This window comes from Cannabis sativa, chromosome X, assembly GCF_029168945.1.
Source record: "Cannabis sativa cultivar Pink pepper isolate KNU-18-1 chromosome X, ASM2916894v1, whole genome shotgun sequence".
Lineage (NCBI taxonomy): Eukaryota > Viridiplantae > Streptophyta > Magnoliopsida > Rosales > Cannabaceae > Cannabis > Cannabis sativa.
The window spans coordinates 46204818-46229998 of record NC_083610.1 but is presented as its reverse complement, the minus strand read 5'-3'; the positions used below and the strand labels follow the sequence as shown (position 1 = coordinate 46229998).

Sequence of the window (25181 nt, the reverse complement as noted above, 5' to 3'; positions counted from 1 at the left end):
AAAGAAATGGGAACAAACAGAGCTAGGGTTGGGAAAAGCAGCGATAGAATTCAAATCTATAAATACCTAAACACCTTTACAATATTACAAATAACGAAATTGTGCTTGATAAGAAAGAGTATCACCGATTCCGCCATGAGCATTTGGATTAGTGATTCATTAAGATAATAAGTCAGAAATCATACACAGCGAAAAAATAAACAAAAACAAAGATAAGATTATATAAATATATATACATGGAGATAGAGAGAGAGAGAAAGAGAGAGGATTAGGAGATGAACCTGAGCTTAACGGTCGCCGGAGATGCACCGAAGATCGTCGGTGCAGCCGCAGAATATAATAATAATAATTAAAAAAAAATAGGAGGGAGAAAGAGTGAAAGATTTAGAGAGAGAGAGAGGATTGCTTTGATTTGGTGGGTAAAGGAATGAAACGATAGCTGCCTGCCTCGTCAAGAAACGGTACACGTGGACCAATATCAGTCGTTGGATTGGATACGATCGAAAAATGAAATGCATCGACGGTCTCAGATTCATAGTTGCTAAACACCTTTTATGTTTGGCTTTATAGTTTAAAAATTATTTTTTATTTTTTAAAATTGAAAACAGTTTTTAAAAATTAGAGTAATTTGCGACGTAAATAGGTAAGATTATTTATTGGTTGCAGTTTAATACCTAAATTAAAATTTTGGCGGTAAAAATACCTTCTATTACAGTTTTGGAAGTTCCGTAGGTACCTTGCCGTTTTCTGACACGCTGAGTGACAAATGGCAAGACATGTCATTTAAAATAATGCCACATCATTTTATTAACTATCCACGTGTGAACAATTTTATTCAAAAACAAATTTAAGTTAAACTAACAAATATATTTGAAAATAAAAAAATGAATACAATTAATATAAATCTAGGCAGCCGATTTTGTGCCCATATGTGCAAAACACGGATTGCAATCCGTGTACGGTAGGTAGGTCCCACGTTAGAATAGTTTTATTTTTTAATTATTTAATTAAGTTGGCAACCGATTATTCTAGGTTTGGTAACCGGTTGTGCATTTGTATTTTTAATTAAAAAATAAAAAGGTACAATTAAATTACTGTTCACGTCAGTTAAAGTAAGAAAAAGCACAACAGCTTTACTGTTCGTGGCAGTTAATTGTACAAATATACTGTAGGCAGTGGGTCCATGTTGTCGGAGTGGGGTTATTTTGGTATTTTACATCATGTATGTAATTTTGGAATTGTAGTTGAGTACAAAATATCACGTACCGAGTACATTAATTGTTTATGCATGCTGTTTAGTAAAATTAGTGTACAAAATATCACGTACCGAGTACAAAATATCAGGTACAGAGTACGTTCATTTTTGTTTCGTAGTACATTATTAAGAATAATTTGTTATAAATTATGAAATAATGTGTTGGTATATATTGAGTTTTACGTTGGTGTATTATTTTTATTTTTATTATTGTGTATAAAAAAAATTAATTACTATGGAAATTTTGACCTTATAAGATTGAATTTTCTTGGGTAAAATAATTTATTTGTTCATTAATTATAAATTTGAGATTTGTTGAGATAAATACCTTAAGCACGACAAACATAACATGAAGTATATAAATGTAGAGTTTTTGAAGCAATAACTAGAGTCATAAACTTTAAAACATCAATGGTTAAAAATAGCTAGTTATATATATGAATGACCATAGTATGATTCTTGTGTGGAGGAAGGCGGTTCAGGGAAATACGCGTTGGAGTGTTCATTGAATGAGTCAGTTGTTGGTTGATTGTGTGCTGACTGTTGCCCCTGAGATCCAGTATTCTGTTGACGGTTTGGGCACCGTCGATAATCATGGCCTGATGAGCGACAAATGCGACAATGTCTTGAGTTTCTTGGGATCTGCTCCCCGTTCGGTCCTTCCCTTGGATTTCCCGTACCTTTTGTTCTCACAACTTCAGGGTCTTTAATAATGTTGGGGTTGTTACGATATCTTCCAGGTTGTGGTGTCTGTCCTTCTGGATTGGAACTCATCTCTAATTCTTCCTTGAACATTAGAGTTAGCCGTTCAATCTCTTCCTTTGCACGCGTGTACGAATCCTCTGTTTTTGCTGCATAGAAAGTGAAGTTATAAGTTAATGAGCTGAGAGATCCAAACCTAGCCATCTCATAAATGTGTTGTTGTTCTTGTGCCGGGGGTTAAAATGTAGGTGGAGATTTGTCTTCGCGGATTTGCTCCATCGCTTCATGAGAAGAGTATTAGGTATTCTTCTCATGTTTAATCTTTTCATTGTAGCCCATAAATGTCTACAAGGGTACCCCTGACTTTCATATAGCATGCAGCTACAGTGTAGTGCTCGTTGGCCTTCACAGTAATGAACTCGGTATTGGACTTCCGGATGCTGAAACTTTCCAATGGTGTATATTTGCCACTCTCCTTCTTGCTCCTGACTTATGACAAAATAATTATTCTCTAAATCAAGCTGCTCAGCAACCTTGTGGTACATAGTTCTTGTGTAGAATTCAGCACATTGGTTGTAGTACGTGGTCAAGCATGTAGGATTAGGTGGGTGAGGTCGAGTGCATATGCTTTTGAAGTCATTTGCAGTCTCGTTGTGTCTGAGCTTTGAGACTGTCATATCTATGGTTGTTACAAATTCACGCAAGCAATAATTCTTCTCTAAAATTTTTTTTAGGGCTGAGTTGATCGATTCGCAACGTTGTGTGGTTCTCATTCCTGCAATGAATAAACCCCTTAAATAAGTTTCTGCCCACTGTTTTCTTGTGTCGAATGTTGTTTGGCACCATTCATTATCTGTTAGTTGTTGGGTTTCGACGACATCTAACCATCTTGCTTCAAAATCCTCCTCCTCGTAGTAGTAGTTGTACATTAGATCTTTAAATCTTTTCAAGAAGATCGGATCTTTAACCTTTTTGGAAGCATTTGTATTGAGATGCCAAGCACATAGACGGTGTGTAACATCAAGCATGTGTTCCATGATGGCCTGTTTCATGGCCACATCTTGGTCAGTAACTACAACATTTGGCTTCTTATCTCCACGGCATTCGAGAAATTTTTGAAGTAGCCAACGATAGGATGGAAGCTTCTCGTGGAGGAGGAGAGCGAACCCGAAGATGCATGTGTTGAAATGGTGGTTTACGCCAATGAGAACAGTGAGAGGCTTATTGTACTCATTTGTCATGTAGGTGGTATCAAACCCTAGTACATCCCCAAAAGCCACATAGTCGACACGTGAGTTTCCATCTGCCCAAAATAAGTTAGCCAATCGATTCTCCTCATCCACCTGATATACAACGAAGAAATTTGGATCCCTCTGTGCGAGACAATCAAGAAATCCCAACGCTCCTTCCGAGTCCGTCTCTATATTTTCTTCTCGCTTGGCACCAGCAACCCTGCTGTAGACATCTCGAAGTTGACATGGCATTCTCTCGTAACCTCCACTTTGCAAAGCAACATGAAACATTATGTTGGCAGTTTTAATTCCAATGGAGTTCATCGACCTAACTTGGGCAAGCAAGCCATCGGACACTACTCGGTATGATCTCAAAAATTGTACCTCACTTGATGAAGCGAGGTCGTGATTGTGTATTGTGCTGAACTCTTTGCATTTCCAAGTGTTAGACGGTTATGTGAGTAAAATACGTAATGTTGCCTGACATCCGGTTCTAGTGACATCATGAGGTCTCTTTTTTCTTTGTCTTTCCGTTATTGTGATTCTTTTGTAACCCTCGGAACAACAAACCCACCTGCGCATTACAATGACTCCGTGAGAACGTCGTACATTATCTTTTCTTGTGCCGAAACCCATCTGTTTCGCGTACATTTCGTTGAATGCTTCCCATTTTCCCAGTTTGTCGAGACTCTTGCCTAGGACGTCACATATTTGAATCTCATTCACTGGTTTTATGATGTTTAGCTCTGCTGTTATGCTTTCCCATTCGTAGGTTTGTTCCTCATTCATGTTCTCTGCTTGAGACTCGGCCTCCATATTGTATCTGTTTGAATTAATAAATTAAATGATAAAGTTAATAGGTAAGGAATGGTTTTCGAGAAAGATAAAAAAAAAGGACTTACTGATAAGTAACCAATTGTTCCTTCGACGTTAATGTACTGGAGTAGAGTTACAGTGTTCGATTGTTATTGATATCCAAGAATTAGAGATGAAGAGTAAGGGAAAGATAGTGGTGAGTCGAGTGAAATTAGATTTTATGAGATTGAATGCCTCAGATTGTAGAGTAATATGGGTTGGTGATCACATTTAAGTGTGTTGGGCTGATATTAAGCGGCCTTTGAAATACTGCAAACTCTATTCCACTCTCTTCGTACTTTTAAACAGTAAAATAGTACAATTACATTTACTTTTGAATAAATTAATTGGAAAATAAGGTTATTGTATGAGTTTTGGGTTTAGAAATTTTGTTGAGTTGTATGGGTTGGTGGTAACATTTAAAATTGTGGGGCTTATATGAATGGGCCTTTACTAACCTTTTTTAATGAATTAAACCACTTCGTACGTCAGGAAATAAGTAATAGTACATTTTTTTATTTGTGGAAAATAAAGATTGAAAAGTAAGGATCTTTTTTTTTTTGGTTGAAGTGATGACATTTTTTAGTAGAATGGGTAGTTTCTCCCATTTATATATGTTGGGCATTTATATATGTTGGGCTGATATTAATGGGTCCTTCACCTACATCTTCTTATGAATTAAACCATCGTTGTACGTTAGAACAGTACCGTAGTACATTAGGTTTTTTGGGAAAACGGGATTGATGAATAATGTTGACATTTGACCATACTACGTACGCCTACACGTGTATTTAATTGTGTAATTCAGAAATTTAACCACCCCTCTTTTGACACATCAGATGTGCCCAATGGAGTACATCTCAATAGAGTACAGCTAACTAAAAAACGTACTATAGGGTTATTCTCCACAACTTATATAACACACTTGAGACGTTTTCTAATCCAGCATCAAGTTTATAGAGAAATTAACTTGTAATTTAGTTATTAGCATTACATATATCAAGTATGAGTTCAGGTCCACACTGGGTTATTTTCAATGGACCAAATGAAGGTATCTATAGTAGGTACGAAGATGTTGTAAGCAAAAACACTACTTCTGATGCCTCCATAAAAATAATTCGTTATGAATCTTTCATAGAAGCTTTCTCTGCTTTATGTCTACATGGAGAGACGGGACAATGCTTCACTGGGCAGCAAGTTAGAGAACTTTGCTGTGTTAATGAGTTTCCCTGCATGTGGGATTCTGATGATGATAATGATGAAGAGGCTATCCTTAATTCTGTTTGCTCACTGTTTGATGAGGGTGAATGCTCTGGTGCAAATAAATCACCCGAACAGGACAATGTGAAAGATTCGACTGACAAAGGTGAGGACCGAAATGGAGATGATATAGAAGTTGGGGACAAAGGAGGAGTGGATACTTCTCCCAAAAACAGTAAATGATGCACTGTGTTAGTGTCCAAGTTATGTTATTTTATATTTTCAAGCTATAATGTTGTACGATTAGTATTTGTTATGAAATCTGTACTTTGGTTTATTTTGGAGTATTAATGTCACTTTCCTCATTAATTAATTGTGGAATTAAAAGTGAAGTGAATCATTGTGAAATCACAACTGCAAACAGAAAGAAAATAGACTTAAAATAATATAGTAGAGTTACAAATAACTACATATATAATGGAGGTAAGTGCTTTAATCTCATTAAATGGCCTAACAAAAAGTTGATTCAACGGCCATATGAGATGAGTTGTAACAAAAGTACAGTATATATATATATATAAAATACCACGATTGAAACCGAACGGATGTTCAATCAAGTTCTATAACTTGAGGGAACTTCCATTGAGACGGAGGGCTATTGTCTCTGAACGGGGACTTTGGTCGTGAAGGACTTTCTCTTGGAGTAGTGTTTGGTGATTCTTATTTTACATGAAGTGGGTAGTGGGGTATTGATCCTCAAGTTTAAAAAGTTTGCTTCCATAAGTTGAACTAGTGTAATCCTCTCCACTAATGTAGCTTAGCTTTACAACTTAGATCAAAAGGACTTGACTAGGCTTGAATGTTAGGCTTGGGTTAGGGTATGGTATAGGATGTATTTAAACTAGCTTAACACCCCAAACTTAGAGTATTGCTCGTCCTCGAGTAATGAAAAACACAGAGAACTAAACAATAAGAACAGAAAATGACAGCGACACTAACACGCTTGCAGTAGAGAAAATCTTGCTCTTTCACACTTGGTCTAGGGACGAAATTCGCTCTCAGAATTAGATGAAATGGAAATGGAAATGGAAGTAGTGAATATGCCTCGAACTTGTGTGTTTCAACAGAATTTTGCATGCTATTTATGTCCTTAAAACTTATCAAGAGTAATTTGATCAAATAAGTGTGCAAATACTTCCCACCAACAACTTGAATTTCTATAACCACCACCTTTGATCCTCAAGTTTAAAAAGTTTGCTTCCATAAGTTGAACTAGTGTAATCCTCTCCACTAATGTAGCTTAGCTTTACAACTTAGATCAAAAGGACTTGACTAGGCTTGAATGTTAGGCTTGGGTTAGGGTATGGTATAGGATGTATTTAAACTAGCTTAACACCTAACCACTTCACTTGTCAAAAACCGAGCCTCTTCCTTAAAATTTTTTTTCTTGACCCTCTTCCCTAATTCAATACTCACAAGTACTTGATATTAAAATTGACTTCTCTTGCTATGTTTATTCTCTTCTTTTTTTTTTTTTTTTTTTTTTTGAACTAAAATGGGTGGAACACCCCAAACTTAGTTGCAAGCATATGTATTTTTTGTTTTGTTTTTTTTTTTTTCATTGCTGATTTTTTTTTTTTCATATATTAAAAAGACATTTATTACTATATTATACTTATATAATACATAGCAAGAGAAGGTTAATTGAAAGTTCATACTCATATACTTTGTGAGCTAATTCCCCCACCCCAAACTTACAACCCAACATTGTCCCCAATGTGGCTAAAAGTATGACCTTGAATTAGCTCGCCACAAGTTACACTCACCGCACTCACCCCAAACTTAATGTGAAACTTGGCTCTTGACAAGTGAGTAATTAAGTTAGGACATATGTGGAAATGCAAATTAAGATTGGCGTTAGATGTAGGATTGGGTTGCACAACAATAATAGGCTACATGGCTCAAACTTGGGTGACTAGGGAAAAATTGAATTCATAGGAAAGGCTAGAAAGGTTCAAACGTCCAAAGATGGCCTAAATCATTTCTAAGTCATAAGGCTCACTAGGATTTCGCCTCAAGGATTACACTAGCTAATTCTAGACGCTTAAACTCTCTCAAAGTGTTAGCTATTCTAAAAACTCAAGTTAAGGTGGGATAACACAAGCACAGAATATTTGAAAGGATTCCTCAGAAGCTAGCATTTAGACAAAAATAACACTTAAAATTAGCATTTTCAACACACAAACCAAGGCACTCCACAAATGGAGGAAAATGGATATGTTTCATCATCGAGCGCTACCCTAAACCAAAGCTGAAAATACAAGCAATATGTTTCTCATTTGCAAGCTAACACAAATTATAACACACATGACAAAAGAAATGATCAACACATTCAAAGCTTACAACACACACTACTAAATTGAACAACCACAGTAAACACATAACAAACACAAACAGTAGCACACTTAACTAACACATCACAGTTAAACTAAGGTAATTAATTCAGGAGAAAAGAAATACTCCCTCAACAATCCGAATCGCCACCACCAGAGTCCCTCTCTTCGTTGTCGACGGAGCCCCAAGGTGCAAGGATTTCTTCCGGGAAAGCAGGAAAGGCAGCGGCTGTTTTGGACTGGCTGCGACGAAGATGTTGCATCATCCATGCATCTCGTTCCCTTTCATAGTTCCAGTGAGTCTGCAGCCGCTCACACATTTGTTGTTGTAAGGCCTCATGCTTGGACAGCCGCTCTTCCACTGGATCTCTTGAAGTGGAAGCTGTGGCAGTGGATGGAGTGGGGCGTCTTGGGGCACGATCAGGCCCGAAACCAATTACCCCCTTTCGTGGAACTGGATCTTCATCATTCAACATTGGTACATTGGCACATCTGCACATTTCAGTAATGAGGCACGGGAAAAACAATTTCCCTTTTACTCGGTGTGCACAGTCAAAAATCTCCTTCGCTATCACCTTGCCAATATTAATCTTTTTGCCTTTCACGATGCAATAGAGCATCCACATCCGTTCCCGACTCACGGTGGAGTCATGTGACGTAGGCAGCAAAGTAGTTTGCACGAAATTATACAGACACTTGATATCATGCTTCAGATCCGTCCGTTTAAAACGGAATACACCACGCCCATCGATTTCCCACACTGCCTCTGGAGTGGCCAATTCAGGCACAATCTTGTGCATCAGCTCATCAGTGAGCTTACCGACATCTTTGGAGAACTCACACGTCACATTTTTAAGCAAGTAGTAATGGTTGATGTCTTTGTCAGAAAATTTCACTTTAGTTTCTCGCACTATAATCTCAGCTGGCAGTTCATGCGCCAAAAAATTTGCATAGAATTCCTTTACTACTTGGCAAACTGCAGATGCCGGGTCTTCGCAAAATTGCAGCCAATTCCTTTTCTTGATGTTCTCGATCAGCCATGGCGGCATACTGCCAAAGTCATCATCCCCTATTATCATACCTCTCTCGACATAGAATTCTTTGTGACTAACTGAATCAAGGTATTTCTTTTCAGCAGCTGGTGAAACAAATTTCTTAGCTTCCCGAGCATCTCTCTCAGGAGGCTTATGAGCACATCTCTTAATTTTCGGCATTTTGTCCTCTGCTTAATAGAATTCAGCTGCAAACTTTTCTTTCAACAGCCCAAATATCACAGTATAATCACAGAATAACAACACAAATCCAATGCTCCTCCACCCTAAGAATATTCAGCTACACAAGCCACAATACTCACCAAATAACCCGTTCAACCAAATAAATTTGGAATTGAAATTCTCAAACCCGGATGCACTTTGATTTTGGCTGAAATGTGTAAGCTTCAACTGCCGGCTGCTGAGATGATGCGTGTGACTAGCATTCGCTATTGAACACCTCGGTCGAGTGTGCTTGCTAGAGCTTGTGACGGCGGCTGGTTCGTGGTTGCTGTCGTCGGAGATGGTTGAGCGAGGGGGTGATTTGGATGGTTCAACTGCTCGGTGGTGGAGTTCGAAGCTAATGGAAATGGTGGAAGGGGTGCGATTTTTGTGACCTGGGATTGGACGTGGTGATTCGAATGGTGGGTTGTGAGTGAGGAGTAATGGTGTAGGATGCCGAGTGGATGGTTTGAAATGGAGGAAATGGTTGCTAGTGATGGTGGATGGCTGAAGTTGTGAGTTTGTGCAGGGATGAGTGGTGAATGGTGCGGCTGGGTTCGAGCTTGGAGATGAACTGGGGTGAAGCAATGGTGGTCAGCTAGGGAGAGGCTGAAGGTGGTTTGCGGCTAGGGTTTTCAGGAGAGGAAGATGAAAGGGATAGGCTGATTTGGGGGTTTTCTTCTTCCTTTTTTTTTTTTTTTTTTTTTTTTTTTGACATATAAATGTATTTATCATTACAAACTAAAACCTATGATAAGTGTTTTTTTTTTTTTTTTTTTTTTTTTTTGGAAGAAAACCCCTCAATCAGTGAGCATGTATGTTCACTTCCAGTATTTTTGAAATCCAGACCTCCCAGTACAGCATCACTATAGCATTTCTTCAGCAATTTCATTTTGCAAGCATCCCTGCTTCAGAAAGCTGCAGCGATGCTAATTCAATGCTGTACTGGGACTTACTGCTTCATTAAGCAATTTTGCTCACACCAGATTGCAGCAACTCTTTTTCTGTCATTCCAGTTTGCTTTCACCTGAAATCAATCACCTGAAATCAAAACCACCACACCAGAGAATTAGAATTATAGGTAAGTATCTATGTATAGCTATATATATATCTATATTTTTTTTTTTCTTTTCTTTCTTTTTTTGTTTTTTTTTTCTTTTTGCTCTTGTTTTTTTTTTCTTCTTTTTTTTTTTCTTTTTAAGGGGTGGCACACCCCAAACTTATTACATAGTGTATATATAACTACATATAATCTTGTTCCTCCGCACTCGGGTTGCCCAAATGTGATTAACTAAAGCCTTGACAACCCGAGGCCTTCTTCCTCAAGCCTCTTCCAATGTGATGGAGGTCTTTGCTCGATCAACCTCCCCTCCGATGTAGTGTTTAAGTCGCTGCCCATTCACTTGAAATACTCTTCCGGACTGATCATTCTTGATATCCACAGCTCCAAAAGGATACACCTTGACAATGGTGAATGGTCCCGACCAACGAGACTTTAACTTTCCTGGAAACAACTTCAGCCTTGAGTTGAATAACAACACTTGCTGCCCTTCTTCAAATACTCGGTGTTGAATTCTCTTATCATGCCATCTCTTAGTTTTCTCCTTGTACAACTTGGCATTTTCATAGGAGAAAAACCTCATCTCTTCAAGCTCATTTAATTGCAGCAAGCGGGCTTCTCCAGCAGCTTGGAGATCAAAGTTCAGCTTCTTTATAGCCCAAAAAGCTTTGTGTTCAAGCTCTACCGGCAAGTGACACGCCTTCCCATACACCAATCGATATGGAGACATGCCCAAAGGTGTTTTGTATGCTGTCCGGTACGCCCAAAGTGCATCATCTAGGCGTTGGGACCAATCTTTTCTGTTGGGATTTACCACCTTCTCCAATATGCCTTTGATTTCCCGATTAGATACTTCAGCTTGCCCATTAGTTTGTGGGTGATAGGCAGTGGCAACTTTGTGTTTTACACTATATTTTGCCAAGAGTGCAGCCAACACTTTGTTCACAAAGTGTGTTCCCTCATCACTTATCAAAGCTCTAGGGGTCCCAAACCTTGTGAAGACATGTTTATGAAGGAATTTCATGACCACTCGAGCATCATTCTTCGGACTAGCAATTGCCTCTACCCACTTTGATACGTAATCCACCGCCACTAGAATGTAAAGATTCCCATAGGATTGTGGGAAAGGCCCCATAAAGTCAATACCCCACACATCAAACAATTCCACCTCCAAAATACAATTAAGAGGCATCTCATTCCTAGCGGAGATATTTCCCACTCGCTGGCAGCGATCACATTGTTGAACGAAAGCATGAGCATCTTTAAAAATAAAGGGCCAATAATATCCTGATTGAAAGACTTTGGCAGCCGTGCGTTGTCCACCAAAATGGCCACCATAAGGAGCTGAATGACAATGCTCCAAGATGCTTCTAACTTCACTCATTGGCACACATCTCCGCATTATACGATCTGGGCATTGCTTGTACAAGTATGGCTCATCCCAAAAATAAAACTTGCTATCATGAAGGAACTTTTTAAGCTGCTGCTTGGTAAAATCAGGTGGATAGGCACCTCCAACTAAGTAATTGACAATGTCTGCATACCATGGTACCCGTGTTTGCTCTACCACTAGCAGTTGCTCATCTGGGAATGAGTCTTGAATTTGTATTTCTTCTTCTAAGTGGCTGCTGTGATTGTTAGTTTCCAACCTAGAGAGATGATCCGCCACTTTGTTTTCTGTCCCTTTTCTGTCTCGAATTTCCAAATCAAACTCTTGTAGCAACAAAACCCAACGAATGAGCCTCGGTTTAGAATCTTTCTTAGCTATCAAATACTTGATTGCCGAATGGTCAGTATACACAACAACTTTGGTTCCCACAAGATAAGATCTGAATTTCTCAAAGGCAAAAACCACCGCTAGCAACTCTTTTTCAGTAGTGGTGTAGTGAATCTGGGCATCAACAAGAGTTTTGCTTGCGTAATAAATGGAGTGAAAGGTCTTATTCTTCCGCTGTCCAAGAACAGCCCCAATGGCAAAATCACTTGCGTCACACATGAGTTCAAAGGGCAATAACCAATCGGGTGCTACAATCACGGGGGCCGTAACAAGAGCTGTCTTCAACTTTGAAAATGCTTCATTACATTCAGCGGTAAACTCAAATGGCCTATTTTGTTCAAGCAAGCTACACAAGGGTTTGGACACCTTAGAAAAGTCTTTAATGAAGCGCCTATAGAAACCCGCGTGTCCAAGGAAGCTTCTTATGCCTTTCACCGTGGTAGGGGCTGGTAACTTCTCAATCACTTCTAGCTTTGCCTTGTCAACTTCTATCCCCTTTCTAGACACTTTGTGACCCAACACAATACCCTCTTGAACCATGAAGTGGCATTTCTCCCAGTTAAGCACCAAGTTGGTTTCTTCACATCTTGTTAACACTCTCTCCAAATTCTCCAAACAAATCCCAAACGATTCCCCGTAGATAGAGAAATCATCCATGAATATCTCCAAAATACTTTCAGCCATATCCGAGAAAATAGCCATCATACACCTTTGGAAAGTCGCGGGAGCATTGCACAAGCCAAATGGCATCCTCCTAAAGGCAAAGGTACCATATGGACAAGTGAAGGTGGTTTTCTCTTGATCTTCTGGTGCTATAGAAATCTGATTGTAACCCGAATAACCATCAAGAAAGCAGTAAAACTCTTTTCCCGCCAAACGATCCAACATTTGGTCAATAAATGGCAGCGGGAAATGATCCTTCCGAGTAGCATTGTTGAGCTTCCGATAGTCCATACATACCCTCCAACCTGTCACAGTTCGAGTAGGAATCAACTCATTGTTCGCATTAGCCACCACCGTGATTCCTCCTTTCTTTGGCACACATTGGACAGGACTAACCCATGAACTATCTGAAATCGGGTATACAATACCATAATCCAGCCACTTTATCACTTCTTTTCGCACTACTTCCTTCATAACAGGATTCAACCTTCGTTGATGCTCAATGGAGTTACTACAGCCAGCTTCTAGGATTATTTTGTGCGTGCAGATCGCTGGACTAATCCCTTTTATGTCTGCCATAGTCCACCCAATCGCTCTTTTATGTTTCTTCAGCACTTCTAGCAACAAACCTTCAGCTTCAGCTTCCAAACACGCTGAAATAATTATTGGCAGCGTTTCATTCTCCCCCAAATAAGCATATTTGAGGTGGCTTGGCAAAGGTTTCAGCTCTAACTTTGGTGGTTCTTGGATGGAAGGCTTTGGAGGCTTGAAATTGCTTTCTTTCAATTCTAAAGACTCAAAAGATCTCTTGAATTTAGGGAAAGGTTGCGTCAGCTCAACCCAAGCAACTTGGGTTTCTTCATCTTCACTCAAAGCTTCAAGATCTTCAAGAGAGCTTATCACCTTCTCATCCTTCCACACTTCCTTGTGAAAACTTTCAGCCACAATAGAATCAATCACACTCAAACGTGAACATTCTTCAATCTCATCCGGGAATCTCATAGCATTGAACACATTAAAAGTAACCTTTTGATCATTCACTCTCATAGTGAGTTCCCCATTTTGTACATCAATCAAGGTTCTTCCGGTAGCAAGAAATGGCCGTCCCAAAATAATCGGAACTTCTCTATCGGCCTCATAGTCTAGAATGATAAAATCAGCCGGAAAAATGAATTTATCCACTTGCACCAACACATCTTCAATTTTCCCTTCCGGATGAGCCATGGAACGATCCGCTAATTGCAAAGTGATGGTGGTTGGCCTCGCTTCTCCAATTCCCAACTTTCTAAAGGTAGACATCGGCATGAGATTAATACTAGCTCCCAAGTCACAAAGAGCTCTTCCAACATCTCTACCCCCAATAGAAATTGGAATTGTAAAGCTGCCCGGATCTTTCAATTTGGGTGGGATTTTACTTTTCAACATGGCACTACAGCCCTCCGTCAAAGCGACAGTTTCAAACTCCCCAAGCCTCCTTTTCTTTGTCAAAATATCCTTCAAAAACTTCACATAAGTTGGCATTTGCTCCAAAGCTTCCACTAAAGGTATATTGATGTGGAGCTGCTTTAGAACATCAAGAAATCTCCGGAATTGACCATCATCTTGTTGCTTCTTGAACCGTTGAGGAAATGGTAGAGGTGGCTTTTGCAAAGGCTTTTCTGCAGCAGAATGCTGACTGGATGCTGTAACTACTGGGGGAATTTCATTGTTGAAGTTGCTGGTTTTTTCTTCATTTCCCCCTCTTTTTGGATTGAAGAGGGCTCTTTACTGCCTTTTGCAGCCACGTTTGACTCAATTATTTTTCCACTTCTCAAGGTTACCGCTTTGCAATGTTCTTTGCCATCTCTTCTTGGGTTTTCGGTGTCACTAGGCAAGGTGCCTTGTGGTCTATTCTTCAAATCATTGGCCAATTGCCCCAATTGAACTTCAAGATTCCGAAGAGATGCTGCCTGGCTTTGAATTACAGCGTCATTCTTGGCCATATAATCTCTCATTAAACTCTCCAAAGAACTAGTTTGAGAGCCTTGAGGTTGGTGAGGTTGTTGAGGTCTTGGTTGTTGAGAAAAACCCGGTGGGAATGATTGCTTTCCTTGTCCTTGTACTCCACTTGAACTTGCCCCTTGACCTCCCCATGAAAAGTTCGGATGATGCTTCCATGCCGGATTGTAGGAGTTTGAGTATGGATTGTTGTTGCGGTTGAAGTTTTGATTACCCACATAACACACCGAAGCTGGATTTGAGGGGCAATTTTCAAAAGTATGCCCATCACCACAATACACACAAGAGATTTCTGCCCTTTGAATGGCAGCGGCTGGTTGTACACTTCCTCCCATATTCATATTCTTCAAAATGTTGGTCATTGAGGCCATTTGAGCGGTTAGAGCGGTCAAAGCATCTACTTCAAGAACACCCGCTACTTTTCGGCTTGTAGGAGCTCTATTAGTTGACCATTGATAGTTGTTGCTAGCTATCCTTTCCAAAATCTCAAAAGCTTCATTGTAAGACTTGGAAAGAATGGCTCCATTAGCCGAAGCGTCCAACACCATCCTAGAAGCCGCATTGAGACCATTATAAAAAGTCTCAAGTTGGATACAATGGGGAATACCATGGTGTGGGCACTTCCTCAACAACTCCTTGAACCTTTCCCATGCATCACTAGTAGTCTCATCTTCCAATTGTTGAAAGGACATGATCTCGCTTCGAAACTTTGCATTTCTTGTTGGAGGAAAGTACTTTCTCAAGAATTTTTCAGCCAACTCATTCCAATTAGTCACCGAATCGGGAGGAAGAGTATTAAGCCATGCTCTAGCCCGATCCCTCAAGGAAAATGGGAACAACTTCAATCTTAAAGCCTCTTCACTTACTCCTTGTAACTTGAAAGAATCACTCACCTCCAAAAATGAGCGAATATGGAGGTGAGGATCTTCCGTTGGCGACCCACCAAATTGACCAACCGTTTGGAGCATTTGAAACATCACGGGCTTGAGCTCAAAGTGAGGTGCTTGGATTTCGGGTCTCACAATACCCGGATTTAGCTCATTGAACATAGGGGCTGCATACTCTCTTATTGCTCGGGCTCTATCATCGGCCAAAGCAATAGGATTGGCTTCATTATGAGCACCCCCAATTTCAAACCCATCGGCCATATTGCAGCGTTTTTTAGCCTTTTGTTCCTTTCTTCTTTGTCTGAAAGTGCGTTCAATTTCGGGGTCAATAGGAGCAAGTTCAAGGTCTTCTTCTTGCTCGTTCATACACTAGATTACACCTGAAAAAGAAAAATTCAGCGCACCAAAATAGGATTAAAACTTTAAACCAGAAAATAAATTGCAAAATAGTTGATAATACACAATTTTTAGTTTCAATCCCCGGCAACGGCGCCAAAAACTTGTTGTGAAAATTATATACGCAAGTATACGCAGTCACACAAGTAATAAAGTGATAAGTAAGATCGTCTCCACAGGGATTGCAAACAAAGTTTGATATAAAATCAACTAATTACAACTTAAAATAAAAAGAAATAATATGTAAATGGTTGAGTAATGATTCAAAATTAAAATGGACAAGAATTAAACTTGCTAAAATTAAAACTACTGCTGCTAGAAAAATTGTTTGCAAGATAAAAAATATAATATGGCAAAAATGGCTTGAATAACTAATTCCTTCTAGTCAGGTTTTTTTTACAGTCAGTACAGCATTGGTTCAGCATTACTTCAGCATTCTGCACAGAGATAACAACAAATTCCTCTAGGCTTGTGAGAATTTTCCAACACTCACAACTTTAGTTCTACCATTTAGCTTAATATATTCCTATATCAAACCAGCAAGCAGAACACTATTCAAGCATTAATATGGTGAGTTATGCAAGGCAAATGAAATATTCCTATCCCACTTACAAAGAAAAGCCTAAGTCTAGGTTTTCACTTGCTTCATTCAAGTTGAACTACTAGATCTAGCCCTTCCGGTACAAGATCTAGCTTAGCAAATTGTTATTCATGGCCAAGAAACAACAATCAATTAAAATGAAACTCACTTGAATGAACAAAGGCAAACAAATACTAAAGTAAGCTTAAAATTTAATCAAACCCAACTTAGAAGTTCATAGTCATTCAAGCCTCAAAAGCTTAGCTCATATTCAAATAAAAAGTTAAAATCCAAGCTAAAAATACTACATCCATGGCTGCTGCCCAAACTTACAATCTAAAAAAGTTTTGAATACTAAGTACAAACAACAACAACCAAGAGAAAAATAAAGAAGACTATCAAGAAAGGGTAAAAGAAAATTCAAACACTAGGCTTGGTCCCCTCTTCTTTCTTCTTCGTGTACTTGCTGCTGCCAAAAACTCCTGCTGAAAATTGCAGCTGCTCAAGTACTCAAAAATTCATCCAGATGACTCTCCCCACCGTACTTGCTTCTTTTCTTTTCTTTTGCATGTTGGGTTTTTAGGGTACCAACCTCCTCACCCAAAATAGAAGCCCAACTTTTCCACTTTGGCCCACTAGGGTGAGACTCCTTTCTTCCATGTCAGCTAGCTGATGCAATTTGAGTGATTGGACCGAAATTGATGAGGTGGATGAGTGAAATTCGTGATTCCACGTCACTGCCAGGATGCTGAATTCACTTCAGCATTGCTTTAGCACCGCTTCAGCAATCAACCCAGTTCCAGCTTGTATTCTTTTTTCTTCCTTGCTTCTTTCTCTTTTACCTGTCAATTTAGTTCCTCCTTTTTCAACAAAATAAGCACAGTTAATTGGAAAAACACACCCAACAATATCAATATTTACAAAACTTAAAGGTTAGATTACTAAATAGAAAATAACACTAAAACTAATTAAAGTTAAGCAAAATAGACACATTTTCATTACTCTCCTCACAATATTCTAGTTTAAAAGCATAAAAATTAACTCTATAACATAGAGTTATCAGGTATGGACACCTCAGTGTAGTCGAGAATGTCATCCATGATACCCTCTAATTTTTCTCTTCAAGTGTTGGCTTCTTGCATGGCGTGGGCTGAATGGTACAGGTGTTCCGCCAGTTTGTATGACTCCTGCTTGGCCTCCGTGGCTCGTAAATGTGCCTTCCTTATAAGTTTTTCGTGTTCGTGGAGAACAGACTCGAGCCTTGCACAGTTAGGACATCCTGAAATGGAGGCTGAACGGAGTCTTGGACTCCGTGACAGTGTACCTACGGGTCTTGTGGAAGAAAAAGGATGCGGTGGGGATTTTTGAGGACTTGTTTCAAAAGGGTTGAAGTTTTGGTAAGGGTCCATTTGATTTAGGAAATAGTAAAACAGGGTTTGAAAAAAATGCTTTGTTTGGATAACCTAACCTTTACTTATATAGTGGTTGGGTGGGTTGATGTACACGTGATTGGGTTCATGTAATAATAATGGATTTTTTTTTCCAATTAAACCATTTAATAGTTAATAAATTTTGACAATGGTAATATCCACTTACGAAAATCTCAGAAATCCCAATTTACCCATTTAGTTAACCAATTTTAATAGAAGGAGAAGGTCAATCAAATCCCACAAACAAAATATAAGCAATATCGGGAAAGTACTATGTGATGTGACATTTTTCTATTAAAAACAAATATACCTACGGTTTTATGATTTAAATAATAATTTCCAGAATTAAAGTAAAAATAAAATGCTTTCAAGTATTTATTACACATGGAAGACATAATGAATGAAGTCAATTGATTTATTACGGCCGTAAAAAAATGTCACATCACCATCTTGAAATAATAAGTACATGGTTTAAATGGTGAAATTAAAAATGTGATATGACATCCACTCATTTCAGTAGTCAATAATTTATTAAAATTTGACATCATAATCGTTGTTGGTACCACTATCATAGTTAATTAACTTAGTTTTGTTAATTTTGTTGGGTAATACTATCATAGGGACTACTATCGTATTAAAGCTGACCTAATTGATTTGTCCAAATTTTAATAAGAAAAATGTCATATTAGTATATTAGAGCCCAACAAATATTAAATCTCCTTAAGTAATATAGGTAGGTTTCGTGTTTGCATATAGTATCTTAATTAACTCAAATCAGGGAATCCCATGAGATCTGCATGTACTGAGTTTGATTTGACGTTACACTGTGAAATCGCTGACGTACGTTATTTAAAGTATAGGAAATATTCCATTTAACGTCAGTGAGTACACTGTGGGACGTAGACAGAAAATTAAATATTGATAAGACAACAATTGGTTTTTTTAGTGAGTATGTACAAATTAAAATTAGAGGAAATAGTCCATACTTGGTTAAGAAGATTACAATATTTGGACAATTTTTAAATAATTCCCAACAACATAAGAACGTGGACTATTAAGAATGGGTAGTAGTCCAAATTTAGTACAACTCCTAAATAGGAAATCGTTTAAACTGTATTAAAATAAGTATTGTACGAATAAATATGTCCGCAATTATAGTTTACATTTGACAAAAAATTCTAATTATCTCATTAAATTCAAATATTGAATAAACATAATTGCACCAGACTGTATTTACGATGTGAAGTACTGTGCACATATATTGATGTACGTTATTTTCAAACTTGAACTTATTGAGATATGGGAGATCCAGCTTCTGCCGTACATTGAAATACGTCCCAAATATATTTTCATATAATTTATTACTGTGGCTGTTGAAAAAAAATTTTAGGGTTGGAAAGACATACGTAGAAATACGTTATTAGAATAAAGAAATCTTTTATATTTGCTAATTAATTTGTAGGAACCACATTACAATTTTTCACATCTTGATTACAATAAAATATTCAACATTACAAATTTCCAATAATAAAAGTGAACACCCAACTACCATTACCATGAAGATGTTATGAATCCGTGTTGGTCAAATTAATATTAAATATTTACATTCAAAACCTGATTTGACTAGACTGTACAACCTATCAATGAAAATGACTTTGTGAATGCATTGGAAAAAGGCATTTGGAAAACCCAACCAAATGGTGATGTGAGTTCAAATTTCAAATGAAATAATATTTAAAAATAATAATTAATAATTTCGAAGGTATTACTAATTACTTGATAGTGATATGTCATTATTTTACTAATATTTTACCATTAATCCGTATAAGGTCACATCAGTAGGGTGTACGATCTACTTTGAAAACCCTAGCTCATCCATTTATTTTATTATGGAATTATTTTTTAAAATCTGACATTGCAAGTGTTGTTCATAACTTATTGGAAATAGTGAAACTCAATGGCACATATTCGGTCAACATAGTTCCATTCCAAATAAAATTTAAGTTTACAGTTACAAAGACATACACAATAGAACACAATTTGTACATAACATAGTTGTATCCCAAAATAAATTTAATTAGGATGTTTTATTTTACACTGAAAATATAGATTGTATTGAGATTACTATAATATCGGTACTGTTATCACATGATGCTTTATCTGACTCAAGACTTTAGTTTTCCACCCTGCGTGTCGATTTTGCTCTAGTGTTTGGTGCACCGACGGTTGTGTCAAATATGATAACACTCATCCCTCGATGGCCTTGTGGACTGCGGGAGGTTGGGTGAGGTTCGGTTGGATGGCATATTTGGCGGCGTCTCAAGTAGTTCCGTCCAGCCTAATCTACTCATCCGAACCCTTCGTCAACATTACCTGAATATACATGTAGTACGTACATAAAATTTCTAAGAATCAATTTGTAATAATATACTATTGAAATAAATAGACAAAAATAGTTGATTATTGCCCAGATTTATTATGAGATGATTGATTGAATTGCTGAAATTTCCTTGATGCATCTACAACACACGGTTGTAGTGCATACCAATCCTTCTGTTTACACATGTTCACTTCGGTGCAACAACAATACATAATTTATTTTTTCATATATTATCCCTACACATACGTCTACAGGAAGGGAGTGACTTCTCTAGGAAAGAGAACAATACTAAATTGAGGTGTGAAGGAGTAAGGACAGGTAGAGGGGTATATATAGTACTTGTGGATGTGATTGTGTTGTGTAGTCTTTTCAAAAATTAAAAAAAAAAAATTAATACAAACTGGTACGGCTAAAGATGGGGTGATATGACACCAATATAAATCTGATTTTGTCAATGCATTGAAAACCGTTAGTTCAACATACCCAACCAACTAATAAATTTTCCTTGAAAGACGTAATTTGAACCAACCTATTGACCGGTTTTGTTATGGTTTGGTTCAGTTTGTACGTGTAAGAAATTAGTACAATTTGTGAGAAAAATAATTGTTATTAGTTTGTATTGGAATACTAATTTCCAATAATCAGTTGACATGTGTAGGATGTATTACCTTCTTTAATAAAATAAAAAATATTTATTTAAATATACAAATCTTTGAAGTCAATATGAATGAAAATAATATTTTAATTTAAATATACATTTTGACTGGGTTAATATCAATGAAACTTAAATTACCTTTGTTTAATTTTTGTCTTATGTTAATAAAAACTCCTACAGTACATATGATGTGACATATATATATGTAAAACTCAGCCAAGTACGTTTTTATAATAAAATAATAATTTCAACACTTAAAGTAAACAACAAATCCTTCAAAACCCTAAAAAACGATTTTAAATAAATGAGGAAGACCTTTTTTGTATTTTAAAATAATAAACATTTTAGTAATATTTTCCCATCACTCCATATACGGTCAAATCAGTAGGTTGTACTATCCACTTGAATAACCTAAAATAAAAATTACGTAGAAATATGTTATTACTATAATTAAATTATTCAACTAATTCTGTTCTTAATAAAATTACAGAATTTATTAAAAAGAAAATCAAGTAATATAGTACTATTTATTTTTGTGATCTAAGTCAAATAATGTATGTATATTTTTTAGTACAGTTTTCTTAAAAAAAATGATTTTAATAATTAATTAATATCTCATTGATTGGGACAAGATACCGTAAAATAGGTTGTTTAATTTTTGGTATAGTTTATTAGTGGATTTAATATAAACCAGTTAACCATGTACATCTTCAGATTGAGCGTCAAATAAAAGACAAATTATGGAACCAATTAATTATCACTATTAATTTAGTACGTAAATTGATTAATTATCATTATTATTTGATACTGTAAACATACATTGTATTGAGATGAATTTGTACATATACTATAACATCGGGACTCTTATTACATGAGGAAGCTATTTGACCTAAGACTGTAAAAAATGCTGACATTTGCCTCCTGCATATCATTTTCTTCGAGGGTCTGGCGCACCGTTGTGTCAAATATTATAACACTCATTCCACGGTGGCCTTGTCCACTCGGGAGGTTAAGGTTCGGTAGGATGACATATCTGGGTGGCCATTTTGGAAGTAGTTCCCTCCACCCTACTCCACCCATCCCAAACCTTCGTCAATATTTCCTGAATATACATGTACCACATACATAAAATTTTTAAGAAACAATTTGTAATAATATACTATTGAAATAAATAGACATAAAGAGTTGAGTTATTACCGAAATTTGTTATGAGATGATTGATTGAATTGCTGAAATTCCCTTGATGCACCTACAACACACGGTTGCAGTGCATACCAATCCTTCTGTTTACACATCTTCACTTTGGTGCAACAACAATACATAATTTACTTTTTTATATATTATACATACGTCTACAGATAGGGAGTGAGTTGTCTAGGATAGAAAACAATACTAAATTGTGAAGGAGTAAGGAGAGGTAGAGGGGTATATATAGTACTTGTGGATGTGATTGTTGAGTGTAGTCTTGACAAAAATTTAAAAATAATAATTAATATAACCCTAGGTACGGCTACAAATAACCCAAAGTTATTTATTTGACTTTTTCAATCCCTTGAAAAACGTAATATCAACAAACCCAACCCCCTATTAACTTTTCCTTGGAAGGCGTAATTCGAACCAATATGCATGCTCGATTTTGTTCTAGTTTGGTTGACTGTGGTAAACAAAATTTATGTATTTAACTAAGGTAAATGTTGTTCCCATTGTTATCACATGTAGCAACAAATATCCTAATATTATGTCCAAATAAACATGTGTGGCCAAATGAATAAGAAATTAAATTAGGATGTTTACTAATAATGAAAACTCAATATTTTTTTTTAATACGATTTTAATATTTCATTAAAATATTATTCGTTGGAATAAATATTACAATAATTTTTGTAAGATTACATTAACGTATTAATCGTTGGAATCAAGATTATAATAATTTTTGAATACTATACAAATATAGATATTTAATAACAAAACCGTTTAATGTTATGAATACAATAGTAGTTTGAGACAAGAAGTGACTCTAGTAATAAAGTCAGGAGAATAGTGAATCCGGTACGCTTCATGATGAACTGAGTACATACTCAGCCCAAACAACCTAAATTCATAGTGCGACTTCTGCCATACTGCATCGGTGTCACTCTGTACAACCCTAGGTCGAACTTGATTCGGTGAGTTCGTTAGAAGAGGAGTGACTCCGGTACCCCACAGCAAACTTCACTACATACTGTGTCACCACCCCCGTAAACACCGCAAGTGATAGCGTCAGTACTACGAATGGTTGAGTGTCACTCCGTACAACCCTAGGTCGAACTGGATTCGGTGAGTTCGTTAGGAGAGTAGTGACTCCGGTACCCCAAAGCTAACTTGACTACAAACTGTGTGTCACCACGCCTGTAAACACCGCAAGTCACATTGTCAGTACTACGAATGGTTGAGTGTCACTCCGTACAACCCTAGGTCGAACTGGATTCGGTAAGTTCGTTAGGAGAGTAGTGACTCCGGTACCCCAAAGCTAACTTGACTACAAACTGTGTGTCACAGGGCCCGTAAACACCGCAAGTCACAGCGTCAGTACTACGAATGGTTGAGTGTCACTCCGTACAACCCTAGGTCGAACTGGATTCGGTGAGTTCGTTAGGAGGATAGTGACTCCGGTACACCAAAGCTAACTTGACTACATACTCTGTGTCACAGGGCCCGTAAACACCGCAAGTCACAGCGTCAGTACTACGAATGGTTGAGTGTCACTCCGTACAACCCTAGGTCGAACTGGATTCGGTGAGTTCGTTAGGAGAGTAGTGACTCCGGTACCCCAAAGCTAACTTGACTACATACTCTGTGTCACGGGGCCCGTAAACACCGCAAGTCACAGCGTCAGTACTACGAATGGTTGAGTGTCACTCCGTACAACCCTAGGTCGAACTGGATTCAATGAGTTCGTTAGGAGGATAGTGACTCCGGTACACCAATGGTAACCTGAGTACTTACTGTGTGTCACATTAACCAAAAAACACCGCCAATAATAGTATGAGTACTATGAACAGTTGACTGCCGCTCAGTAGAACCCTAGCCTGAGAGGATGTTCAGTGAGTTCGTCAGGAGGATAGTGACTCCGGTACACCAATGGTAACCTGAGTACTTACTGTGTGTCACATTAACCAAAAAACACCGCCAGTAATAGTGTGAGTACTATGAACGGTTGACTGCCGCTCAGTAGAACCCTAGCCCGAGAGGATGTTTAGTGAGTTCGTCAGGAGGATAGTGACTCCGGTACACCAATGGTAACCTGAGTACTTACTGTGTGTCAGAGATACAGATAGTAACAGGATGTTCATTGTTAACTGTTCGAATATTTTTGAAACAAGGATGACATTGTTACCATAATGAACCCCCCGTGAAAAATTGTAATTTTTAAAAAAATATTCCGACATGTAATTTTCGGCTTCACGAGACAGAGATAGAAACAGGATGTTCACTGTAGACAACACTAAACTTTTTTTTTTCTTTTTAATAATTATATAATATTAAAAAAAAACTAAATAATTATAAAGAAATATTAATCAAAACTTTTATAAATGTATTTGTTTGTATTTTTATATTTTTAAGTGTGGTAAAAATATATTAGGGTGTTTGCAGTGTGGGTAGTGTAGTTTTTAACCTTTTTTTTAAAAAAAAAACCAATCCATACATGCGGTTTTTCCAATTTCTCAAACCGCACTCGCACCGCGAAACTAAAAATCGCAGAAATCGCACTGCGAAAAATGGTGCGATGCGGTACAGTTTTTTCGATTTGGACTATTACCAATAATTAAACTATCACAAATACAACAAAACTTGAGCAACATTTGTCAAAAATTAAATTTCAATAAATGTAAATTAAAATATTTAATATTTACTAATATTATTTAATGGATTTAACAAATATTTAGTATTAAAATATTCTTATTATATTAATAAAATAATAGAATAATAAAAAATATAATATTTGGTGTAATTTTTAGTGTTGTGGTTGGAATTGAAAAAAATTTAGTGTTGAAATATTAAATTTTTGGTGTTAATATGGGACGTACACTGTTCACTCGATGGACCTTGTCAATTCACACAGCACTAAAATATTATTTTAAAAGAAAGGACTGCTTGTGACATGACATGATACGCTTCCCAACGAAACAATCAGCCATGCCCTATTATGTTGTACAAATTAGGTTTTGAAATTGGAGTTTATTTTGCCACCAAGATTGATCAAGTTAAAGGTGAATGTGAGAAAATTTTAAAAAATATGTTCATTTTCCCACCACTAACTCATTTGAAACAGCCTATATATAAACAGGTGCCCTCTTTCCTTGTGAGTAACACACATTATCTCCACCATAGTTAGAACAAAAAAAAAATTTGTATACCTCACAAATTATAGTACATCGAACATGGTGGCTGGTGGTGGAGAAGACTCATGCGGGTTCAATGGGGG

The 25181-nt window shown here is 37.2% G+C and overlaps 2 protein-coding genes and 1 non-coding gene across 3 annotated transcripts; 1 reads left to right on the top strand and 2 right to left on the bottom strand.

Annotated features, from left to right (window-relative positions):
• Positions 1–1684: 1684 nt before the first annotated feature.
• Positions 1685–4005, bottom strand: LOC133032236 (protein FAR-RED IMPAIRED RESPONSE 1-like). Its single transcript, XM_061106110.1, has 3 exons — positions 3764–4005; positions 2343–3457; positions 1685–2106 (listed from the first exon to the last, which is right to left on the bottom strand). Exons 1-3 carry the CDS (start codon positions 4003–4005, stop codon positions 1685–1687), a joined length of 1779 nt encoding a protein of 592 aa, XP_060962093.1.
• Positions 4006–10089: 6084 nt separating this feature from the next.
• On the bottom strand, positions 10090–15641 carry LOC133032235 (uncharacterized). The gene is made up of 3 exons (XM_061106109.1): positions 15345–15641; positions 14159–15263; positions 10090–14048 (listed from the first exon to the last, which is right to left on the bottom strand). Exons 1-3 carry the CDS (start codon positions 15639–15641, stop codon positions 10213–10215), a joined length of 5238 nt encoding a protein of 1745 aa, XP_060962092.1. The 3' UTR covers positions 10090–10212.
• Positions 14992–15098, top strand: LOC133032852 (small nucleolar RNA R71). Its single transcript, XR_009685441.1, has one exon. It is a non-coding gene; the product is annotated as a small nucleolar RNA R71 (small nucleolar RNA).
• Positions 15642–25181: the final 9540 nt, after the last annotated feature.